Source organism: Peromyscus eremicus, chromosome 3 (genome assembly GCF_949786415.1).
Source record: "Peromyscus eremicus chromosome 3, PerEre_H2_v1, whole genome shotgun sequence".
NCBI lineage: Eukaryota > Metazoa > Chordata > Mammalia > Rodentia > Cricetidae > Peromyscus > Peromyscus eremicus.
In genome coordinates, this window is record NC_081418.1 from 99,181,361 (window position 1) to 99,206,325 (window position 24,965).

At 48.9% G+C, this 24,965-nt stretch overlaps 1 protein-coding gene and 1 long non-coding RNA gene across 2 annotated transcripts in view; one reads left to right on the plus strand and one right to left on the minus strand.

Annotated features, from left to right (window-relative positions):
• The window catches only part of LOC131907146 (uncharacterized), a 6,871-nt gene extending 3,983 nt beyond the window's left edge, over positions 1 to 2,888 (minus strand). The window contains exon 1 of the long non-coding RNA XR_009378299.1: positions 2,523 to 2,888. This is a non-coding gene — a long non-coding RNA (uncharacterized LOC131907146). The remainder of the gene's footprint in view (positions 1 to 2,522) is intronic.
• On the plus strand, positions 2,555 to 23,506 carry Mxd1 (MAX dimerization protein 1). The gene is made up of 6 exons (XM_059258132.1): positions 2,555 to 2,845; positions 3,147 to 3,246; positions 8,921 to 8,950; positions 18,989 to 19,103; positions 20,581 to 20,740; positions 21,102 to 23,506. The coding sequence occupies exons 1-6, from the start codon at positions 2,773 to 2,775 to the stop codon at positions 21,308 to 21,310; spliced, it is 687 nt and encodes a 228-aa protein (XP_059114115.1). The 5' UTR covers positions 2,555 to 2,772; the 3' UTR covers positions 21,311 to 23,506.
• The last annotated feature ends 1,459 nt before the right edge of the window (positions 23,507 to 24,965 follow it).

Consider the following 24,965-nt stretch of genomic DNA (forward strand, 5'->3'; position numbering starts at 1 on the left):
CCATGACTCTGAAGTGTTCAAAGTGGCTGCAAAGAAGGGTTGATACTAAAGCAGTAATGTCCTGTGTGAATATTTGCCACTTCAAAAATGAAGTCAACTCCTCAGAAGCTTAGAAGACAAAATTCATCTCATAGTGGTTTTGTAAACTTGGTTGTTAAGAAGGTTTTAATTCCCACAGCCTTAGGCCTTTCAGACAGTTGAGGGCTGTGGGCGTCAAGAACTGAGGTGCTAGTCAAAGCAGCCCTTCTTGGTCAGATGTGACATATGAGATGAGCTCAGCATTGGCAGCAACCTTTCACCCGGCTGGGACCATGGGAAGAAAAGCCCTTAGACAGTGGGGACTAAGAGACTACACGAAGGTTGTCTCATAACCATGCCGTGGATTTTTGTTTCTCCATTTTAACTACTCAGCCCTTAGTTTTATCTTGCATGCTGCAAAGCACCTTCCTATGCTATCACATGCAGCTTTTTTATTAAGATTCTTGCCATAAAGCTGGGGCTCATGCATTTAGAATTCTCCTGTTTGGGCACAAAGCTCTGCCTACCTGGGTTCGGGGTTGTAGGGAAGTACTGAAAGCTGGAGTGCCCTTTGTTTTCCACTTACTGCTTCACTGCCAGTAGATGGCACCAGAGACTCTTCTCCCTGATGTCAAGTCCTAGTTGGTGTCACTAATCCATTTCTTCCATCACCAGGAAAGGAAATTGCTGTATTCCTTAGTCTTGGTCTCCGATGTTTATGTAATTGGGTTGGGTTTTTTTGTTTGTTTGTTTGTTTTGTTTTGTTTTGTTTTGGAGTTGAATTTAAACTTGTTGGTGCTTAAATTACTTGCTTTATTTGCTCTATCTTGGGTTTCAAACTCTGACCACCCTTTTAAAAAGAAATGTGTGACTTTTCAGTTGGAACAATTATGGGAGAAGAATTATTATCCTGAAATAGGACTAGGTTGAAATAAATTGTTGAGAGCAAAAGAGAAAGACTGAGCCGGGCAGTGATGGCACACGCCTTTATTCCCAGCACTTAGGAGGCAGAGGCAGGTGGATCTCTGCGAGTTCGAGGCCAGCCTGGTCCATAGAACTAGTTCTAGGACAGCCAGGGATGTTACACAGAGAAATCCTCTCTCAAAGGAAAAAGAGAGAGAAAGACTGAAAAAAAGTGAAACTTGGGAGGAAATATAAAAGTGCAAAACCCAAGATGTTAAAATGGCCAAAAGAGGGCATTTTTAGGAATATTAAATTGGTTGCTTTAATAGTTGCTCACATTACTTCAATTTTTAAATTTTAACAAACAGCATGCAATTTAAAAATGTTCCAAATGGTTCCTTTCCCCATTCTTACTTACAAGTTCTGTGCCTTTGTGAAAAACTGGATTGGATCCTTGCACATACCAGGCAACATTGCCACTGAGCTGCACCCCAGTCCATTGTGTGTTACCCACAGTTTGAATTGTGTTCTATGACTGTCTGCAATTCTGTGTACCTGCCATGGGTTTTTTTGGTTTGTTTTTGTTTTGTTTTTTTGTACAACTGCAAATCAGAATTGCCAGGCCAGTTGTGGGTGAGACAGCAAGGGTTCAGGTCTTTCCCCAAGCTAAGGAAGAACAGGAAAATTACTTGTCTCTGAGCCTCTTTCTTCATGTGCAAAATGTAGGTAAGGATGACAACCCCTTGGGGTTGTCCTGAGGGATGGAAACAGTGTAGGTAGATCACCTGACGTGTGTACAAAGAAAGCTAACACTGCATACTGATATCACTAAGAAGTTTAAAAATCCTCTGCTCGTTTCAATTTTCAGAGTTCTTAACCTATAGCTTTATTCCTGCCTTTTAAATTGGAGATATAGACATTGCACTTTGGGTCTCAAATGATCTATCCTTTCAAAAATAGTGATTGCTCAAGGACCTATGTTTACAGAGTGAGCTTTCCAGTGGGTGCCGGTGGAGCACACACCATTTGTAGGCTGACGAGAGGCCTGTTCAGGAGTGTTTTCCTCTGGGATGGAAGGTTCAGCCTTACTCTGTAGGCACCGGGCCATTCGTTGCAAGTGTGGTCTAAGGGAGCCGGCCGTTCTACCCCCACCCCTCCCTCCCGGGGTGGGAGCTACGTGCCACCACCATCTGTCCGAGGTACCCAGCTAGGCCTGAAGTTCTCCCCAGAGACAGTGGGCAACAGGTCTGCGGCCAGTGGGCGGGTCTTCGCCCGTGCCCTCCTGCCTCGTAGCCAATCGGCTGCCCGAAAGTGGGCCGCCGCTTAGGCAGAGCGGTGACGTCATCGTAGCCGGGAGGTTTCCGAGGGCTCGGCCAATGAGGCGTGGGTACAGCGGCATTCCCTGTACTGTGCTTGCCCAATGCCCGCAGAGCCCAAGGGGGCCCGGCTGTCGGCATGCAGCCAATGGGAGGCAGCAGGAGCACGAGGCGGAGTTGCGAGTCCTACGGCCAATGGGGTGCAGGGGGCGGAGTCCGGGCCTTGTCAAGCCCGGCCAACCAGCGGGAGGAGCGGGCTTCTGGGGCGGGGCCGCGGGCACTTACCCAATTGCGGCGGTCTGGAGGCGGGCTGTGCTGCGGGCGACCCAATGAGGGGCACCGCCGCCGCGGGCCTGTCAAGGGACGGGACCGGGGGCGGGCGGCGGCGAGTCGGGATAAACACTCAGCGGCCGCTGCTGGGATCCGGGCTCCGTGCCGTCCCAGCGCTGCCCCTCCTGGCTGGCCAGCGCGGCGGCTTTTCGGCGTTCCCGGCCAGCGGCCCGCGGGCACGGAGAGGTGGCCCGCCGGGTGCAGGATGGCGACAGCCGTCGGGATGAACATCCAGCTGCTGCTGGAGGCGGCCGACTACCTGGAGCGGAGGGAGAGAGGTGCACGGCGGGCTGCGGGCCGGGCGGGCGGCCGCTGGGGTGGTTGGGGCGCGGGCTGGCCGCGAGCGCCAACCCCCGGGCCCGCGCCCCAAAAGCCGAGCGCGGGGGGCGGCGAGCAGCTGGAACCTTCCACACCTGCTCCGAACCGAGGGCGTCCACGCCAGGAAAGAGCAGGCATTGTTCTCAGAATTCCGCCTGCCTGCGCCCGCCCGGTGCCCGGACTCCGACAGACAAACGGACGCGGGGACAGGGTGTCAGATGCTCTGGGCCCATTCATTAACGGGACCCCTCGGTTTTCTAGAAGCTGAACATGGGTATGCCTCCATGTTGCCGTACAGTAGCAAGGACAGAGATGCCTTCAAACGGAGGAACAAGACCAAGAAGAACAGCACCAGTAGCAGGTAACTGTTCAATGTTCCCCTTCTCTGTAGCTAACACGACGACTGATTGTTAGTTGACTGCTGGGATTCCAGCCCTACAGATACATTGAGGGTCCGGTAATGCACACATGGTGCTAAACAGTCCTTCTTCTTAAGTTGAAGAAACTGAGGAGAAAGTAAGATTGTCTTACATTTCATTATGACCTTTTTTTAAAAAAAAATAATAATAATTCTAATCTTCACCCTCTGAACAAAGCAAAACTCCATGGGGCTAGCAGCTGGGTCACTACTTTTGCCTTCTTTACAAGCAACAGAGTTCCCACGTTTCCTTTCATTCAAACTGCAGCATGTTATCGGTTGATTTTGCTGGTCATAGTGAAGATTTTATAAAGGAGGTATCCGGCCAGACACAGGTGGTAGAAATGTATATTTAACGTGTAAATTAAATGCAGTAGTTTGTCTGATAACCCAGTTGTGGCCTCTGTTTCTGATGCCTGAGCAGAGTGATTGAGGTTAGAGCACACTTCTGGGAGAAGGTAGGTGCGTGCAGCATTAGGATGTCAGCGAGTTCCAGCCTTTTCTTGTTAGCCTCCCGATTGCCTCAGTCCTCAAAAGGTGTAGGTTTCACCACAGTGCTTAGTTAATGACTGGGAGCTCACAGCCCCTGATCCAAAACAACATGTCACCTCTGTCACTGTCCCTATGTCCCTCTCCTTGCCCTTAAAATACTGGTTGGCGCTGGGCATGGTGGTGTAAATCTTTGGTCCCAGCACTCAGGAGGCATGTGGATCTCTGTGAGTTGGAGGCCAGTCTGGTCTACATTGGGAATGGCAGACGAGCTACATATGAGACTACTGGGCTACTTAGTGAGACCCTGTCTCAAAATCAAAAACAAAACCCTAACTAGTTACTAGGAGTCCATGTTACTAGGCCCATTCAGTTTAGGCTATGCCTAAAGTCATTGACATTTTCATCAGCAATTTAGAATCCTAATCCCTCCCCCTCATGAATAACTTCCCACGAGCACATAGATTGCCACGTAGGGTAACCTCTGTGGCTTAATACAGACCACTAACCCAGGAAGTGCCTACTCACACCTACAGTTCACCCACCTTGTCCTTGGTTCACCCGTCCACAGCCCTAGTGTTGCACTCACAGACTGGGCCTCACACTGCACCACACTCCTGACTGAGGCACAGGAAGGGTGGACCTGACCCGGTAATTACCTGGTGGGTTTTTCTCGTCCTCTCATCTAGCATAGGCTAATGGTGATAGTCAGGAGTGCTGCACATGGGCACTACAGCCTTTTAAGGAAGGTGTTCACACTGACATGAGTCAACAGTGGCATCAGAAATGGCTCCACTGTGGCCTTTGGTAGTGTGCTGTTTGTTTTGTTTCTGTGCTAGTATATTCTTCTGCCATATTCTTACCACTCCTGAGGTGGGAGGGACCGTCCACCTTACTAGTCTTACTCTTTAATGCCTTAACCCTCTTTTTTTCCTGCTTTTTAGAAGGTTGATGGTGGGTTGAGCAGTGGGGACTAGAAAGGCTTTGTGAAGTGACTTGGTCCCAGAAGGATGATTAAAAAAGCATAGGGAGAGCTTAAATGCCAAGCTAATCACTAGGGTCCTTCTCCTGTCATTAGCCTGCAGCACTCCTGGACAGTGTACAGTTCCTGAGTTTGGAAAATCGGAAAACCCTCTGTTAAGAGGCCTGCTTCCTCTTCCTAGAGACCGGGCTGCCGTAACTGTCCGTGTACTTCACTAACAGTGAATGGGTGTGATGCGGTCAGCGTGGGAAGGAGCCCTCAGAGTCCAGGACTAAAGTCTAAGCACGGAGTTTTTTGTAGGCATGGTCTCTTCCGTGAGTGTTGGCATATCCTTCACCTGAGGAGTGAGAGCGCCATCAGAGAGTAGCTGGGCACCAGTCAGAGTCAGCCTTCTGCCCAGGGCCATGTGACCATGAATTTGAAATGAAAAGGCCGAGGAGATACTGCTAGTTCACAGAACTCTTTGACAATAACATGTTCAGGTTGAAATATTATGTATGCTCTTTACTTGTGGAGTCTGAGGAAATACTTTGCCTTGGACAATAAAAAATAAGATTCGGCCATTTTTTTCAAACTTCTTGGGAACTGAAAATGCAGTTTGTTTTAAAACTGCTTTTGTCAAAAAATTAATAATAATAATAATAATAATAATAATAATAATAATAATAAAAGTATAGTGAATGTCAGTTGCTTTAGAATCATCCAGAGAACTACTGGATTAGAAAGACAGGCTCTTTCTTTCCTACTGGTTTTTAAAATCACTGAGTTATTATTTAGAATTGAAATTGAGAACTTTGTTTTTCTTGTTTTTATTTGCTGTTGTTTCTAAAGAAAAACATCTCTTGTCAGAAGATAAGACCTCAGTGGTAGAGTGCTTGTCTAGCATGTATGAGGCCCAGGGTTCAGTCCCCAAAGGTAAAGACAGTCAGTCCTGTTGCCCAGGCTAGCCCAAACTCCTGGGTCTGACGTTCTTCCTACCTCAGCTTCTTAAGTAGCTAGAACTCCATAACATGCCTCTGCCTGTAATAGTTTTTAGAAGTGTATTTCGTTAACGTGAGTAAAGCAGGCTCTGCCACTGATGTGAAAGAGGAAGTCCGGGACTTGGTCACTGAACTATTTTATAAGGAGTGGCTGTTAAGGCGACCTAATATGAGGCAGCTTTCTGACGTGCTGCATTAGGCTGTGTTATCTTTTTATTAGGGTATGCTGTTACAGGGTAGGATTGACCTTATGGCCATTCCAGAGTCCTCGGTGATTGCATAAAAATGGTTTGACATAGAAAGAATCTATGCATTCTCCCATGCCTTAATTAGAATCTTGGTGCTCACCCTTCAGTGGGCTGGCTGCTTCTTATTAATGACTAACTCAGTCAGCAAGCCAAGCACACTTCAGTTACACCTTAGATGGCCGCCCCTCTTTAAAAGGCACCATGTGTTCAACACTCTTAAGTAATCAAGTAAAACCTGTCATTTCTAAAACTTGGGTCAAAAATTACAAAGAGTTACGCTTCCTGCAGGATTTGTAGATAAAGTTTGTCCTGGGGATCCAGTTTTTTTTTTTTATGTAAATAGAAATTGTCAGTCTGTCTGTAGCTCTTTAAAGAATCCAGAAGAGTACCCCAGATGCTCTTTCTCCTCCCAGTCTTCAGGGACAAGGTGGGGGCGCTACTTCTCTGTAGTTAAACAGGGAAGTCTTAACCAACTCTATTAAAAAAAAAAAACAAAAAAAACAAAAAAAAAAAAAAAAACCCTATCAGACTTTGAACTTAGAATTCCCAGTTAAAGGTAAAACACCACGTGTTTGAAGCCACGTGTTTGCAGTTCGGGCCAGATTCTTGTTAATGGAGGGTCCCTGCCAGTCCCTGAAAGACTTAAACTAAACTGGTGGAGAACCCAGGGAACCAGCTGAAAACTGGTTTGGAGGTCCTAGAAACAGAACTTTAAATGCATCATTATTTTCTCATTTGTTTCCCCTCCTGAATAAAAGTTAATCTTCTGGGGCTTAGAGCAGAGAAGTTTGGGTTTTTTGTTTGTTTGTTTTTTTGAGAAGTTTGTTTTTATCACATCTGTATTTATTTGTGTGCATGTGTGTAGGTGCACATGCACCACAGTCGGCCTGTGGAGATCAGAGGACAACTTTCAGAAGTTGGTTCTCTCCCTCCACCGAGTGGGTCCTGGGTATCAAACTTGGGTCATCAGGTGTTGAGGCAAGCACCTCTATCTGCTGAGCCTTCTCGCCAATCTCTAGAAGAGAACATTTAGTTCTGGGCTAGAAATCTCCTGTTGGAAGACAACTTTCTACACCCACACAGACACACACACTATCCCTGATCTGTGAGTGAACCTGCCAATGATACCATACATGGCTGAGCATTCGCCATGGCTGCCATGAGGCTTTACCTCCTGGGCTTACAGAATTCACAACCAGAGCCAGTTAGATTCCACAGAATTCCACATAAGTCCAGATTCGGGCTTTTCCAAAGATGGGCTTCTTCACATTTATGCCTGGTCATAGAGAAGCTGCATGCAGATATGGAAGGAATCGTGAAGCTGCATGCAGATGTGGAAGGAATCGTGTTGACTCTGATGACTGTAGAGCCCTGTCCATTGAGTCCAAGGCAAGGTCAGCTATAAACACAAATCATGGGCTTCTCACCCAGCATGCCTTTCATCCCAGCCTTGCCAGTCCCTTTTATGGTTGCTTCCTCATGGATCCGCGCTCGTTTAGTAGATTATCGGCAATTTTGTATTCCCATTTAACAGAGGGGTTAACCAAGGACCTGATAGTAAAATTATTTCATCTCCACATCATGGAGGGCAAAGGTTGCCTTTTTTCTAAAGATTTGTTTATTTATTATGTATACAGAAGAGGGTGCCAGATCTCATTACAGATGGTTGTGAGCCACCACGTGGGTGCTGGGAATTGAACTCAGGACCTCTGGAAGAGCAGTCATTGCACTTACCCTCTGCGCCATCTCTCCAGCCCAGGTTGCCTTTTTTCATTCCAACTCCTGCTTTACCAGACATGTCTTCTTCATGTTGAATTTGCAAACTGCTGCTTTACCTCACTGCTGTGGGGCAGCAGCAGCTTTCCTAAGGTTGTGCATGAGGCATTTAATTCAGGGAGCTGAATTGAGGAGGAGTTATTTTACCAGTTGAAATTGGATTTTGTACCCAAACAGCATCACGCTTTAGTATATACTGCCCTTAGGAGGTAGGGCGGGGGTATGACACCACCCCCATGACTTTACAGATAACATAAAGAAGGCTTTGTAGTGTTATGCAGCTCCAGGGCACAGCACACTGTACAACTGTGTTTTGTAAGTGACCCTCTTCCTCCTTATAAAAGACTGCGTGCCTCTTAATAAGTCATTGGAGTTCCTTGAGCTGTATTTATTTAGAGTGTTTTGTTTGCATGTATGTCACATACATCATATATGTAGCTGGTGCCCACAGAGATCAGAAGAGGGGACTTTTAATTATCCGATCCCCCAGGTAGACTCCCTTAGAAGACCCCAAGGAGTCACCCCATCTACCTCCTCTCTACCAGCTTTGTAGAAGAGTTACAATGGGGTTAGGGAGATGGCTGTATAGGTGATGTGCTGCTGTACAATCATGAGGTGCCTGACATCTGTGTAGAACTCGGACTTGGGAGCAGACATCTCTGCCCCCAGCACAGTGGGTATAGAAACAGCCCTCGGGCTCTCCGACCATCAGTCTACCTAAGCAGAGCTCCAGGTTCACTGAGAGGCCTTGTCTCAGTATGTAAGATGGAGAACAGTACTAAAAAGATGCTAACATTACCCTGTGGCTTACACACACACACACACACACACACACACACACACACACACACACACACACATTCAGTTACATTGGTGTTGAAGGCATTTTTTTTTTTTTGAGACAGGGTCTCATCATGTAAGTCTGGCTCTCCTGGAACTCACTATGCAGACCAGTCTAGCCTTGAACTCACAGAAATCCACCTGCCTCTGCCTCTTGAGTGCTGGGATTAAAGGCATGGGCCACCATGCCCAGCTTGAAGTCATTCTTTAACACAAGAATAATTGAAGAGGGGGAAAAAGCCAAGAATAATTGATTTCTTTTGAAAGACAAAAATAATCTCATTTTTTTGCTCCTCTTTCAGATCAACCCACAATGAGATGGAGAAGAACAGGTGAGTGGGGATCTTGAGTTTGACACATTTATTACCCTCCCACCCCCGTCCCCAGTGGTGACCCCTGAGTTAAGAGTTCACTCGGGCCCTCTAAGCAGTGGTGTGCATGCATCACCTGGTGGGTGAAGAGCTTGCTGCCCTCCCCTCTCCCACCCACTCTCAGGGAATGCCGTCAGATGACTCCCACAGATAGTGAGGTGTTCACGGGCTTGGGCATGCTCTTAATCACATGTACGTGGACATGTGCAGTGTGTGTCACATGCACACATGGCGGCAGTTAACTTGTGAATGAAGAGTCTCCACTCAGGCAGGTGTGCATGTGGAAATAGGGAGGATGACGACCGCCCGGAGGGCTGGGCTGTTGGTTGCCGGCAGGGCCGCCACCCTGTGTGCCTCACCTCGCCCCAACCCAGCCTGACTCCTGGATTGCTGCTTGCTCCTAATGTTAACCTTTTGTTTCCAGTCAAGTTACCCTTCCTTCAGCCATGCTGCCTAGTCGTTCTCAGCACTTAGACTCACTGGCAAAACGTTTAACTAATTTTTTAAAAACATACATACATGAGTTTTCTGGGGCAGAGAGCAACTGTTTATTTCTACTGGTTCTGTGAAATAAAATCCTAATGGGGAAATTTTAACATACAAAGGTAAAATGGATGCAGTGGTATGTGTGTCCACCCAGCCAGGTTCCTACACTCACAACTACCCTTCTGCATGAAGTAGTTAAAGCAAATTTCCCATTCCAGTAAAAACTTCTTTTTGTTTGTTTGTTTGTTTGTTTGTTTGTTTGTTTGTTTGTTTGTTGAGACAGGGTTTCTCTGTGTAGCTCTGGCTGTTCTGGAACTCACTCTGTAGACCAGGCTGGCCTTGAACTCACAGAGATCTGCCTGGCTCTGCCTCCCAAGTGCTGGGATTAAAGGTGTGCGCTGTCATGTCCAGCAGTAGAGACTTATTTAAAAAAAAAAAAAAAAGTAAACATAACCACAGGCCTCTATTATCCTGCGAAACAATTAATAATAGTTCTCTGAGGAACTTTAAAAACAAACCAATAGTGCCAGCTCTTGTGTAATGATCCAAGTTAATTGCTTTGGGCTGGGGCTCTGCACTAGAATTCTTCAAAAGCTCCCCAGGTGACTCTCACTGGAGCTGGGTTGAGACCATGGAACAGCCTCGTTCTGTGTCCCGAGCATCCGTCCACTTGAAGTACAGGCTACCCACCCAGGTGGAAAGGCGTTTGCGTGCCTGTGTGAACAGGAAGATCTGCTCTGATGAAGGCCCTGTGTCCGGCAAACCTCTTAAGGGACCCAGACTCTGAAAGTCAGATCAGAATTGGGTATAACTCTGGAAGAGACAGACTAGGCCCTCGCCAGGCAGCAGGAGCTGGGAAGAAAACCAAACCGTCAGTTCTGTCCCCTGCAGGATTCCGAGTGAGTATGACACGTGGGCCTCCCCACTGCTCTGCTCCGTGACTCTGCCCTAAGGCTGAGCTGCACTCGGCAGGGCTAGAAACTCAGGATTTTCTTCAGGTGGAAGATGGTCGCTGTGACCTTCCTTCCTCACCCTTAGTGTCTCTCTTTTGTCTGCCTCTGCAGAAGTCTAGGTAAAGCAGCCGGCTCTGCCTCAAGTTATCCTTCTTTCAGACCTTTTGTGTGGCCATTTGTTTGTATTCTCCAGTTTCAGCCCTCGGGGCCAGGGCTCCTGGTGGAGTGCATGCCTGGCATGCACAGCTTTGGGTCCCATCCCAGCACTGCAAAGGAAAAACAGATTGCCTCCCAGGCCTCCCGGGACTTTATGCCTTTTTCTTCTGTGAGAGCATTACACAGTGTCTCTGTGTGTGTGTGTCTCTGTCTGTCTGAGTGTCTATGTCTTTGTGTGTCTGAGTGTCTGTGTGTATCTGTGTCTGTGTCTGTGTGTGTGTGTGTGTCTGTGTCTCTGTGTGTATGTGTCTGTGTGTGTGTGTGTGTCTGTGTCTCTGTGTGTATGTGTCTGTGTGTCTGTGTGTGTGTGTGTCTGTGTGTCTGTGTCTGTGTCTGTGTCTGTGATTTGAAATCAGCACTGCTGCATAGACCTCCGATTGCTTCTCTGTGCCCTTCAACTTGGGCTTGTCAGGAGTCCTTTCCACTCTCCTACTTCCTGTTCTTTTTAGGATTTGGCCCTACACTGTCCTAACAAGTTCTTTGCCTGTTTACAGTATGTGGTCTGAAAGGGAAGGAAGGAAGGCCTCCATCGCTTAATTTAGACAAACCTTGGTTACTGCAACCCAGGGGAAGATGTTCCAATGTTCTGACCCTTCTCCCTCTCCCTTGTCGGCGTGCACTGCCACACCCAGTCTGGGCTGGGCTGGGCTCAAACCCAGCAATCACCTACTAACTGAGTTACACCCCCTGACCCACGTAGTCGAGTGTGTGTGTGTGTGTGTGTGTGTGTGTGTGTGTGTGTGTGTGTGTGTGTTCGTGCGTGCACTCAGTGGTTAAGAGCACTGGCTGCTCTTGCAGAGTACTAGGATTCCACTCCTAGCACATACTGGCTGCTCACAACTGTCTGTAACTCCAGTTCCAGGGGATCTGACATCCATGGTTACCAAGCACATATGTAGTACATGTACATACACATGTACACATTATTTTTTAATCTTAAAAATATAGAGCACATAAAAATAGTGAGGGCTCTCAAAATAAAAACAACCCAGAGAGAAATTCTAAGATGGGATTTCCCCCGCTTTGGTATTGTAGAGTTGGATACACTTGGGTTTCTGTGGCACCTTAGACGTTAGGAACAAGCCTCAGCGCAGGTTGGGGCTCAGCAGTTAAATGCCTGGCGTCCATAAGAAGGTGTAGAATGGTGCCCGGCTTTGTTGAGCACCTGCAGTTCACAGGGTAAGGACGTGCATGCAAGGCACATCTGTCATGTAGCTGTCTACTTTATTATTTCCTTCAGGAAACCAGTTTCACTGATGGCCCTTGCCCTGTGTGTACTTAATTCTTGCTTCCATCCAAGGTTTTGCTGTTGTTTTGTTTTATAGACTTATTTATTCTAATTTACGTGTATAGGTATTTTACATGCATGTATGTATGTGCACCACATGTGTGCCTGTTGCCTGCAGAGTTCAAAAAGGTGTTATATTCCCCTGGAACTGGAGTTATGGACGGTTAGGCTGAGCTACTGTGTGGGTGCTGGGACTGAACTGGGGTCCTCTTCAAGAAGAGCAGCCAGTGCTCTTAACCACCGACTCCTCTCTCCAGCCTCCATGGCCATGCTTTCTTATGACAAATTTTCTTTGCTTTTTTGAAACAGAACTTCACTACTGTAGCACAAGCAGGCCTCAGATTTGCTATGTAACCCAGGATGACCTTGAAGTTGGGGGCTCTCCCTACCTCAGCCTCCATGTATTGGGGTTGTGGTAACCTGTCACAGAGCCCAGTTCCAAAAAATTTTTAATCAGTCCTCCAATTCCCCATCTCCCATATTCTTAGGATATCAAAAGTTAAAACTACATAATTCCAATAAAATTAGCCTTTAAGAGTATATGCTAAGCCAGGTGGTGGTAGCACAGGCCCTTAATCCCCCACTCGGGAGGCAGAGGCAGGTGGATCTCTGAGTTGGAGGCCAGTTCTAGAACAGTCAGAGCTACACAGAGAAACTGTCTCAAGAGAACAAAACAAAACAAACAAAAAAAGAGTATATACTAAGCTACTAGATCTTTCCATCCAGGACTCAGTGTGTTTCTTAATTTACCCAGACCTCTTTTCTGTCTCTAAGCAAAGCATTTCCCCATAAATCTTACACATCTCTTGCAAAAAGTGTGCAGGGTTTGTGTAGTTTTGGGGTACTGTAGGTTCCTGTGGTTAACAGGTTGGTGAGCTTCAGAACACAGGAATCCTTTCCGCCTCATTGCATGCTGTGTGTGGGTTCTGCTCTGCCCCTTGTCTGGGACCGCTCTGATGTAAGTGTCTTTAGGAAGGCCTGTGGTGACGGGACTACTAACACACCAGCCATGGTCATGGAGCTGGAGTCAGTGCCACAGCAGGGGCCTGCCCAGAAGGCTCTGGCTTCTCCTTCAATAGCAGGCCCCCATGTTTTCTGGGGTGATACAGATGTGGGCTTTGCCAGGGTTGGGGTCTTGTGACCCTATGACTAAAGATTGGTATGTGCTCTGTGGAGATTCACAGCCTTGGTCTGTCCTATGGTTTTCATTTGTCCAATAAGATTTTAGTGGTGCCTAGCCTGGTATGAGAGACCATTCCAGTAGTTTTTCTGGAGAATGTTCTGATAATTGTAGGTCCCTAGAACTGTTTCCCTGGGTTTCTGACTTTTCAAATGGCCGTATTCTTTATATCAAAAGGATCATGCATGGTATATGCAGGACCTGGGCATGGTGCATACTGGGCCTGGGTGTGGTGTGCACAGGCCCAGAGTGTGCTTTACACACCTCCGCTTCTGCACACCCTTGACCACACTCAGATTTCATTCTAAGATATCGTAATCAATTCTTGACTGCTGGCACCTTAGTGAATGCAGACAGGGATCGGTGTAGAGATGCAGGCTGTGCTGACGGTGTACCTCTAGAACCTTCTTTCCCTGCTTACCTCCGGTACCGTCTGCCTTTGGAGGTTGGGAGAAGAGGCCTGTGTTGTCTGCTTCTCCAACTTCCAGCCCCCTGCCTGGGGCTCTGAGGGCACTCTCTGACTTCATTGCCAGAATTAACAGTCACCGGGGGAGACAGAGCTAGCAGGTACTCATTAGAATCTATTTTATATTAAAACCAAACCCTGGGAAGGAAATACTAAGGAGGCGCGAGTGCGTAGTTCTTGGTTAGTAAAGAGAATCAGTGTCTTCCGCATGGAGCTACTGCCCCGCTGTTTCTGCGCATCACTGGCCATGTTGCTGCCTTTGTATTTCTACAAAGAATTATCAGCATGGAGATGAGGAGTCTTCCAGGGCTTCAGTCAAATTAGTGAGACACCGCTACTGCAGTCGATGAAGACATCTGTAAAGAAAAGGAGGAAAACGTACCTTCCCTTAACGCCTGACTGACGTGTGATCTGCACCTGCGGGTTCTGTTTAGCTCAGCAAAACTTTGTTCTCAACACAGAACCAGTGGCGACCCCTACTCACTTCCTGAAGGCTTTGATTCCTTAGTGAGACTGGGTTCTTCTGACTCCACACAGCACAGCTTGTGCCATCCAGTGATCCTGAGGGGCTCTGAGCACACACCGCGGTGGGAGACAGCTCCCAAGGCCCACCCTCTCCTCTCTGGATAGTAATCACGGGCACCTGCTAATGAAGAAGCCAGCACTAAGCAGGCTCGGGTCATCGTGCTCTGGGAGACTCTTGTCACCATGACAGGCACAGGGTGCTCCCGGTCCAGTGTTTGATGAGAACCAGAAAACTTGGCATCTGTTTGTCCTTGGTAGTGAGCTGGCCACATAGAAAGTTCAGTGTGAGTTAGTGAGTGAGAGAGAGCAATGTGACCCAGTTAGAGAGGAAAGCAGATTATCATAGACCGCACGCAGGGAGCTCTGAGGGGCTTGTGGGTGAGGAAGAGGACAAAGGGAGTCCATTCAGACGCTCGGGTGGGAGCTGATTTTAAATGGCTCAGAGGCAGGGACTTGCTTTCTCCAGCATGGCTCCAGTGCCCAGGAGGAAGAAGCAGCACACAGTGGTCCCCTGAGAACCCCTTCAAGGGGTAAAGGGTGGATGGAAGAACCGAGCGTTTGCCACATAGAGGCCACCTTGACCCTGGTTCAGTGTCTGTCCCTTGACCAGCAAGTGCTCAGCGTGCTGTAGGGTTCCTATTTAAAAGTCAGGCCCTGCAAAAGGTGATAGGCTCACCTTTTGATACAGCAGCCTGGCAGTTTCTAAGTCAGGGAGCGCAGGGTGGGCACTGGAGGCTGGAGCTCCTGTCTGCCCTGTTAGTTTTCACAAGGCCCTAGTGTGTGAACACCACGAGCCCTGGGGTCGTTTCTCTCTCACTTGGCTATTTGATTTTCCATTCTTCATGACTAAGGAACGCTGAGCAAACTAACAGCACTGTGTGCATCTTCATGTGAGCGTGTTTTGTAGTGTTTTAGTGTGCTGGGGTTTATTTTGGTGGTGGCCTGTCCACTTCCAGGCCAGAGCCTACAAGCTCATGCCCTTTATCTGCTGAATGCAGCTCTTCTTTCTGGAGAGTCTGTTCTGCACTCTTGACGTGTGTGCCGCAATGCTGGTGCTGCCTTCGGTCAACACAGCTTCCAGCCGGTCAACATCTGGGCATTACTCCTCAGCTTTCTCCAAAATGCTGGCAGTCTCTCACATGTCCAGGTGAAGTGTAGGCTAATTTTCTAGCATTAAACAAAAACTGTAGGGATTTTGTTTTTGTGAACTTGTATTAAATTTTAGGAACACTGGCATTTTGCTTTGAGGGGTCATTGCCAGGAATGTGTGGATTTTTTCCATATACTCAGATTTTCCTATCCTTCAGCAATATTTGATAGTTTTCTTCCCGTTAATCCTCCCCCAAATTGTTTTAATGTCACTCCTAGCTGTGGTACCTTTCTCTTGCTACGGGAGGGGTTTGAAGCTCTCTGGATGTACGTGGCTCTCCAGCGAGGTCTGCGTCCTCACCTTTTGCTTTTCAAAGATCTTTGGAATAGATTTGGAGGGAGGCTGGGGTACTTCAGAATGACAGCCTGCAGCCTGGAAAGTGAAGCCCATGCCTCCCTCCTGACCTGGATCCTGCTACCACGTGACACACAGGGCCTCAGAGGGACCTCCTGTTCCACTCACTAGCTTATAAACACTTTGTTGGTCCTTCCATAAGTGATGCCTGTATTTCCACAGAAGGCTTAGCTTGCTTACTAGCTGTTTCAAGGACAGAAGATGTCCATTTTCTTTGAGTGTTTTATCACTCATCCCCTGCCTGGTGAGGACCCTGAGCTTGCTGGTGGTCGGGAAGAGCATGGCAGTACCCTGCTTGTTCATATTTGCTCAGGATAGTTACCCTTGTGTAGAAGTTCTGGACTCGGAAGAGTAACACCAGCTGAGGCAGGATGCAACACATCAGACCCTGTCCTCTCTAGAGAGCCACAGAGACTCTCTAGGGTAGGCTCTGTTCCACATTCTACAGAGGAGCACATAGAGGCCTCCGAGTTAGGTAGCTTGTTCATTGTCACATGGGGAGTAAGTGGCCAACAACCTCTGCTCCGCACCCCTACACTAGTGTTGGCTTGTGTAGCAACGGACTGATGGAGAATGGTAAAAAAATAGGGCCTGGGGGACTCTGCAGCCTAGAGGACTGTGGACCATCTGTGTGGACTGCTGCTTACGAGCCACTCCTGACTGTAAGCACCCTGATTGCAGTGCAATACAGTGCAGTGCCGTGGCGTGCCGTGCAGTGCCGTGTAGTGCGGGTGAAAGCATGCTTCTCACACCGCTGTAGACCCAAGCCTTTTGTCTACATGTGCTAATTGCAGCCCTCTCCTGCAGAGCCAGCAGGAAGCTGCCCAAGTTCGTTACCCGGGTTCAAGGCAATGTGGCTCTGTTAGCAGCAGCAGGCTGAGGGGGCAGGAGGAGCTAGTGTTTGGTACTACCTTCCCCTGCCGGGACAGGAGCTAAAGGCCACTCTGGTAACAGAAGACCATCTAATGGGGCAGTAAGATGACCCGGGGACAGGGACGGATCTGTACACTGCCAGTCTGTGTCTGTGTGTGACTGCACTGTGTGTGTCCCAGGAGGACAGTGGGACAGACTTGTCCCCTTCAGTCTTTGCAGATAGCAAGCAAGCTGGTGAACTTCTAAATATAATTAGTCTGCAGGCCTTACAGTGAGAGTTAAGTTAGTGTAAATGAGTCGTGTCACATGTAGTCACTAGTGGTATTTTTTCATAGTTTCTCCTTTTTTAGATTTTTTAAAAATTATGTTCCAAGCTGGGTGGTGGTGATGCACGCCTTTAATCCTAGTACTCAGGAGGCAGAGGTAGGCAAATCTCTGAGTTTGAGGACAGCCAGGGCTACACAGAGAAACCCTGTCTCTGTGTAACACAAACAAACAAAAATGTGTGCCTGTGTATGGGTGTGCACCGTGAGTGCAGGTGCCTGTGGAGACTGGAGGCATCAGATCTTCCACTGGTTGTAAGTTGCCCAGTGTGGGTGCAAATCCAGGTCCTCTGGAAGAGCAGCAGTGTTCTTAACCACTAATCTGTCTCCAGCCTTCATGGGGTTTCTTTAGTATTAATTTTCTAGTGTGCGGGTAAATGTTTCATTGTGGCATTTTCATATATGTACATTGTATCTTGCTTCTGCTCATACAGTATTTCTAATGGCATGATCTGTGGTGGAATGTTTTCCCCCATCTGTACTGTACACACAGCTTCTGCTCCCCCACTCCCAGCATCTAGCTAATGCTGTTGAGCCTTTGCTGCGGGCTCTTCCCTAGGGCAGGACTTCACAGCCAGCATCCAGGCCTTTCCATCGGCCAGCCTGCTTGTGCTCCTTGAGCTCAGAGGCCCTCAGCGCGCCATGATCCAGGTGGGGCAGGGGTCTCAGAACGAGGTCCAAGCCACATTTCCCAGGGCTGCCTCAGGAGTCACTGACTGCACTGTTCCCCACCAGCTGGAGGCATTCTGTCTAGCTGGCAGTGTGGGAATGGGCATTGCCCAGGACCAAGCTCTGTGTAGATGTGATGAGTTGAACTCTGTCTTCGAGAAGCTTAAAGTCCACTGCTTGAAGGGCTGACGCAGTCATCAGTGCATGTCAGTGTCAATGTCAGTGAGTGAGCCTCAGCTGGGCTTCCCAAGGAGTGAAGCTTGAGAGACAGACACCAGACCACATGGAGAACCCCAGAAATAAGGATTCCCTGTGGGCTGGCTGGGATGGCTCAGAGAGGCTTTAAGGAGGTGTTAGGCCTACACAGACACCTGGAAGTTGGCCATTTCTCATAACCATAGAATCTGTTCCGTTCTAGAGTGGAGTCCAAACCAAGGTTTCAATAAACCATAAACATCCAGAATTGTGGGGGCTCCTGTACTTCTTCTGGCCATGCTGTGGCACAGGGTTTGTGTGTGGCCGTGGTCCCTCCACATCAGCCTTTGTCCAGCACACTGGAGATGGAGGAGTGGTTCTCTCAGCCACACATTTGTCAGCGTTACCTGTGATATACCTGTCCCGTATGTAGAACAAAATGTATTTAACTCTTGGAATAACAGTTGATTTGCACAGTCAACAAAACCAGTCACACCACAACTTTTCCAGTAAAAACGTCCTTCCCTCCTTCCCTATGTGCCCACGTCTGCCTCCTCTCTGCCCGGCCAGGGCCACTGTTGGTGAGAACTGTTGCAGGCTCACGTACACACAAGCACGTGAATGTGCAGACAGCGGACTCAGTTGGCTCAGGTCGCTGCCATCGAGCACAGGCTTAGTCTTGTTCATAGCTGCATGGTCTTCCCTATGTAAATATACTGTAACTTATTTAACTAATTCCCAACAGTGGTTGTCTGGATTGCTTCCAAAATCCTTGCTATTATATTAAAAAAAAAAAAAAAGCCTCAGTAAATAACTACAAACATAAAAATTCGCCGGGCGGTGGTGGCGCACGCCTTTAATCCCAGCACTCGGGAGGCAGAGGCAGGAGGATCTCTGTGAGTTCGAGGCCAGCCTGGGCTACTAAGTGAGTTCCAGGAAAGGCGCAAAGCTACACAGAGAAACCCTGTCTCGAAAAAAAAAAAAAAAAAAAAAAAAAAAAACATAAAAATTCTGTGCACAGCAATGATTAGATCCAATAATTTTGAAAGAGAAGCACAGGATGAGGACTTTCCCCTGGGCATGTCATCTTCTGATTCAGGAGAAGCTGATAAAAGTGCCTGATACGAGCAGATTTCTACCCCCACGCCCCGGAATTACACATGGAATCAGCCTAGAAGCTCCAAGTTCTGCTTCTCACTGGGCTTCAGTGCAGGTGCCTGGCCTGTCAGTGTTGCTGTCGCCAGGCTTTGCCGGGTCTGGCAGTCCTACACTCCAGAACCCATGTAGGGGTCTCAAGTGCTGCATGGTTCTGTTTTCACAGGCGTGCTCATCTCCGCTTGTGCCTAGAGAAGCTGAAGGGCTTGGTGCCGCTCGGCCCTGAGTCAAGCCGACACACCACACTGAGTTTGCTGACGAAAGCCAAATTGCACATAAAGGTAGGTGCCTTGGCCTGCTGCTCTGCCTCCTCAGGCCTGCTGTGAGGGACAAACAGGGGTGTGTCTCCACAATGGTCTCTGGGTTCCTCCCACCCCACCTACCTCCCCAACATCCAAAACCTGGTTAAAGGGTCCAGTCAGAAATTCAGGCCCTGATGCCTTGAGCCACCCGTATCCCCACCATCCCCAGGACCTCAGTGTTTCACGGCTTGACCTGTGCCCGTTTGTGTCCACCACTGTCAACTGAAAGAGACCCCATGGTCTCGTACATGCTCTGAACCCCCCCCCCCCACATCTGTTGCACCCTGAGAAGCAAAGCTGCTGTAGCTCAGCCGCACACGTTATTCTACATGCCTCAGGGGCTCTGACGAGCTGTCAGCGGGTCTCCTGTCCCTGCAGCAGCCCACTGCAGCCTCCTCCGTTCCTGGGCTTGTCGTGTTCTGGAACCAGAGCCACCATAGCTGCCTTTCCCTCTGCAGTCCCTTGTCCCCTCTTCTCCATGGCTAGCCTCCCCTCATGCTGCGGATCTCTGCACAGGGCCCCCAGTGCTCGAGGCCTTTGCTGACTCTTTCCTGTCATGGGGCCCCTGACTCACTGATGGACGTGGTGCCCATTTGTCAGTGTCCTGTGTGGTGGCTGGGTGTCTCTAGAACTGTACTGTTGCTCCACAAGAGAACCAGGTCTTTGTACGTCCGTGCGTCCTGAGCACCTCCTGATGTCTGTCTGTGCTGACTGTGTGCACTACTGAGCCGTAGTCAGCATCACCGTTTGGCCATAGCTTGGTTAGACAAATACCAGCTTATTAACGGTTAGCAGCCTGCAAACAGGACAGCTCTGGGAGAGAGCCTCAGTTGGATTCAAAACAGCCACAATTAAACACTCTGATTAATTATCTGCAGAATATAAGGAGCTGGGGGCAGATTTGTAAGAATAAGTCAGCTGCAGAATCGTACTTCTAGATGCTTCTGTTGGACAATTCAGAGTCAGGACTTTAAAAGGGCCCTGATTTCCCGCTAGCAATAGAAGTTAATTGGGGTTTGGGGTTTGGCATGACGTGAGAACTTGCTTTGTAATTGGGACTGCGCTGGGATAAACGTCCTTTTAAATAGTGTTTCATAGCTCACATGCTACGTGGCTTTCCGGTTCTGAGAGGTGTCCAGAGGGTTACTGGAGATATGGAGACCAGGTCAGGAGGCTGTAGTATTTTGGGTTACCAAGGGTAAGGGGCGTAAGATTCAAACTGTTGAACTCTCCCTGCATCTCTGTGAGAAGCCAGCCCCACAGTGCATGCTGGAGTTAGACAAAGCCCACAGTAACTGGCCAGCCAGCTCCCCGTCTAGGAGAGAAGCCGGACAAGGAGCACACCGCCTGTCTCCTGGGCATATACAGCACGTTCCCCTGCTGGCAGGGCAGGTACAGGGTCTTTGCTGGTGTTCAACACGCCCCATGGACTCCACCAACACCCTTTGACTTGCAGAAACTTGAGGATTGTGACAGAAAAGCTGTCCACCAAATAGACCAGCTTCAGCGAGAACAGCGGCACCTGAAGCGGCGGCTGGAGAAACTGGGCGCTGAGAGGCCTCGGATGGACAGCGTGGGCTCTGTCGTCTCCTCAGAGCGCTCTGACTCAGACAGAGGTGAGCCCCACCTGCCAGAGGGGCTTCAGGCAACAGAGCCAGCCCCGGAACAGATAAGACGGGACTCACAGGGGCTGTCGGGGTGGCTCTGTGGGTATATGGACCTGCCACTCTGCTTGAGTTTGAAACCGGGCTAATGGTGGGAGGAGAGAACCAGCTCCCGAAAGCTGTTCTCTAACCTCCACGGTGCGCACATGCACACACTAAATAAAAATGCAATAAAACTTTAAAAAGCTAGGGCTCAGGCCTTCAGGAGCGGAGCAGCAGGACTGCTGTAGCCCATGAAGGGGTATGGGAAACTCAGGTGTACCGAGGGCTGGCTCTGCAGCAGGTCCTCACCCATGTGTCTCATCCCCTGCAGAAGAGCTGGATGTGGATGTGGACGTGGACGTGGATGTAGATGTGGAGAGCACAGACTACCTCACTGGGGACCTGGGCTGGAGCAGCAGCGTGAGTGACTCAGACGAGCGAGGCAGCATGCAGAGCCTGGGCAGTGATGAGGGCTATTCCAGTGCCAGCGTCAAGAGAGCCAAGCTCCAGGATGGGCACAAGGCAGGTCTTGGGCTATAGGAGAGGGCCCGCAGGCCCTCTCCACCACACCTGATTAGGTAGTGTACCAAACCTGCCCAGATGCCCTTGCACGCCAACCTCACGTACCACCTTGACCAAAATCAGCTGTCCGTTTTGCAGAAAGCTCGTAGGGTTGCGGTTCTGAGTGCGTTCCGTCGGTAGCTTCTCTGTCCCTCCACGTCAACGCTGAGAGACCGTACATTCCAGTCCATTTGAAGAGCCCAAGAACCCTCAGCCCTAAGCAAGTGTCACCTCTCAGCGGCCCCTGTGCACTGTCCTGCAGCTGGCCAGGCCCTTCTTAGTTTTCTGGCTCATGATGGTACTCGCCCAGGAGAGAAGTTCAAGCTTTGTCTGGCACATAGGAAACTGAAGCAAACAAACTTCTCAAAGGGAACTCAGTCTCAGAAATCCCAAAGGAAGCTTTGAAAGCAAAACTGAAGAGCACTGAGAAGCCAGGAATACCTCCAGCAAGCCCTGCTGCGGCCCAGCCGCGGTGCCTCAGTGTCCCCGCTTAAGAGCGGGCGCTCGGCAGCTCAGGAGAACAGTGTGCCCCCTGCGTGCTGTTCTGGGGGCCTGGCTGTGTGCTATGTCTCAAGGCACCCCCGCGCCCCAAGTTTGTTGATGCTACTTGTCTCTGGAACATTGTCCTACCTCAGAGATAGATGAGATCTCCATTGTCCACACAACAAAAGTGATACGCTTCTTTGTTCCCGGCCACTCCAACCTGTTTTCCCGTTGGACTCCCAGCAATAACTGAGTTTGGCACTGGCTGAGCTAGTGGCCACTGTCTCTGAGAGAAAGAGGCCACATTTCTTCTCTGTGGCAAGTGAACAGGAGGGTCCCCATGTCACCAAAACCTCCTGCTGAGTTATTTTTGGACACATCTGGAAGCTTCCTTCTGGAGACTTCTGGGTGATGGCTTAAAAGGATGATTTTTTTCCCCCTTGTGGCATTTTTATTTAAGCTAAACCAGAGCACATGTGTATGTACATAAGACACACAAAACCTATAAATACTATTTATTCATTTTATATAAACTAATGTAATGGAATATAAATTCTTATGACTGCTTTTATAGATGTTCTAGAAACTTTGTATGTAGCTGTCTACAAATTAGTTCATTCCCCTGAATATTTTTGCATTTGTATTTTGAGGTCTGGATGTTTTCAGCCTTTGGTGAATCTTTTTCATTGAGTCTGAACCATTTGTAAAATCTGTGCCCTGCTCAGAGCCAAGTCTGTGTCACGGAGTAATGGAACATTCCTGAGATCCACAGGTGCCACCTAAAGGCTCCATGGCTCACTTGGCAGCAGGCAGCTGCACAGTCACACACCTCTCCCCAGATCCAAACAGACTCTGGCAGAGAGAGCAGTCCTGACCACACAAGGTCACTCTGTGGTCTGGGGAAGTCATGGCTTCCTTAATGATCCTGAAGTCCTGTTTTTGTGCCCCACCCCCACCCCCTTTGGAGTGTTTCCCAAATACCAGCTGCAAATTAGCACAGAAACCCAGCTTGGATCGTTTGCATTTATAAAGTCCCTTCCAGAGTCTGAGTGAGTGATGGTGTTCAAGGACCTGGCCAGGTCTGTCCTTTGTCTAAAAGACACAGCTGTGCCTTGAGGTCCCCTCCAGTCCCCACGTGCTAGACCCTGAGGGCATTGTGTCTGCTCACTGCATGCAAGCCATCCATCCGAAAGTCAAGACCGAGGGAGACGCTTGTGGGCTGCACAGGGCGGGGAGGGGACAAAACCTGTGCACATGTTCATTTCACTCAGAAGGTGTCTGAGAGATGCCTTTATTTTCTGCTTTCCTTGTTTTGCTTTTGAGTTAAACTGCTTTTTTTCCTTTTTGCTCTTCTTTTTTTCCGGTTGAAGTATGAAGTGTACTGTCTCAACATAAAGCAGTATCGTTTGACCTTTGCCCTGTCCGCTGGTCCCTGCATCTGTGTGTGGTAGATCTCTGTGGTTTTAAAACACTTGGGACAGGCTAACTGCCCAGGTCAGGCCTGGCTTTGGAAGCCGGAGGTAGACTGAGTCAGTGTGGCAGGCAGGCTTTTCTCTGACCAAAACTGTAGCTTTGGGGGCCGGCAGGCTTAGCCCAGGGCAGCTAATCCCGCCCCTTCACTCATCACCAGCATGTCCGCGGAGAGCCAGACTTGAGAGTGGCTTTTGTTTTCTTAAGCAAAAGGAAAAACCTATTAGGTTGGGGGGGGGGGGGGACGACAAAGGTGTGAACCCTAGCCGTTAAGACTTTGACAATATGCACAAACAGAAATGTGTCAGTGAGGGCACGTGCATGTTTTTATGTGGAAGTTCCTTTTGAAACCTAAGCTTCACTCACTGTCATGATGCAGGTGGGGAATCAGGGCTCAGCCTGTGACTTCCTTCATTCCTCAAGGAAACATTTGCACCGGCCTGGAAAACCCGGGACTGGCTTTGGGTGCACGCCCAGCACCCAGCACCGTTGATTTGGGTTTCCTTTCGCTGACCAGGTATCTTGAACTCAGTAGCAGCTGCCTGCTGCCTCTGACCTCGGAGACCTGCTGCTCCTTAGCAAGGTCACCAGGGTCTCAACAGGACCTAGATTCTCCCTCTTGACCCAAGGCTGGGTGACTCCAGCAGGGATGGGTGAGGTGGGCAGGCCCAACCCTGCAGTGGCTGCTGGGATAGTTTTATTGTTTGGTTTCAAAGTAGTGGTTTTTTTCATCTACCCCTTGCTGTGTTCAAAAGAAGCCAAGGTTTCCCTGAGTTTCCTGTGGCCTTTCTCCCCATCTTTGATGTGGCCAAGGGCATTTGGGGTCTAAGACCACAGGAAATGGCATATGATACTCAAAACCTTCTAGCAATATCTTGGGGACTTGACGATGAGTTTTGTGGACTTTTTCCCTCTTGCCTTCTTCCCTGTCCCTTCAAGAGAGAACTTATTTTTTGAAGAGCGTATATAGACACATTAAGGTTTTATACCATGCTATATTGGCAGGAATACCACTTGTATTGTGCTTTGTAATTTATCACCGAAATCGTGTTTTCTGGTTTCCTTCCTGGGGTGGCTACATTGTTGTGTCTTCCTCCTTTACCATCCCCGTGTGTTTTCTGTTATTTCTCTGTGTCTCTTTGGTATTGCAATCGCTGCTACTCCTGCTTAGTGCTTTCTGGGAGAAGACAGCCCCGCACTTACTTGGGCTGTGTGCCGGCTTCTCTCATTCCGTGCGCTCAGAGCGCTGTAGTCTGCAGCGTGTTTTGTTTGCCAAGATCCTGGGTTGAGGTGGTGTGAGATGTGATTCATCAATACTTCTAGTACTTTTCTTTTACTGTGGTCTTCTAAAAGAAGACATAACTGATTGGCACCATTGCATTCAGATTGTGGATGGCCAAGGAAGTCGAGTGTGTATGGTATCTCAAAATCACACAGTGAGAATTCGGAAGGCGCTCTGTCCTAAGATGTATCTGGATTTCTTACTTTGAGTTCTTACTCTGCCTGAGAGGGCAGTGGGTCAGGTGGGCATTCCTCACTTTAGCTTTGACCTAAAAGCCAGGCTTGCCCCGACCACTGTCCCTAGAATTGGTGCTCCTGGAATGTTGCTGAGTGGCTAGTTTGGGGGACCATCTTTCCAAAGGTGAACAGCCTCCACAGGAGAGCTGCAGGTGAAGGATGG

Coding starts and splice junctions, on each gene's coding strand:
- Mxd1 (XM_059258132.1), top strand. CDS start 2,773: ATGGCGACAGCCGTCGGGATGAACATCCAGCTGCTGCTGGAGGCGGCC. Junction 2,846..3,146: donor CCTGGAGCGGAGGGAGAGAG/GTGCACGGCGGG, acceptor TCGGTTTTCTAG/AAGCTGAACATGGGTATGCC. Junction 19,104..20,580: donor AAGCCAAATTGCACATAAAG/GTAGGTGCCTTG, acceptor TTTGACTTGCAG/AAACTTGAGGATTGTGACAG.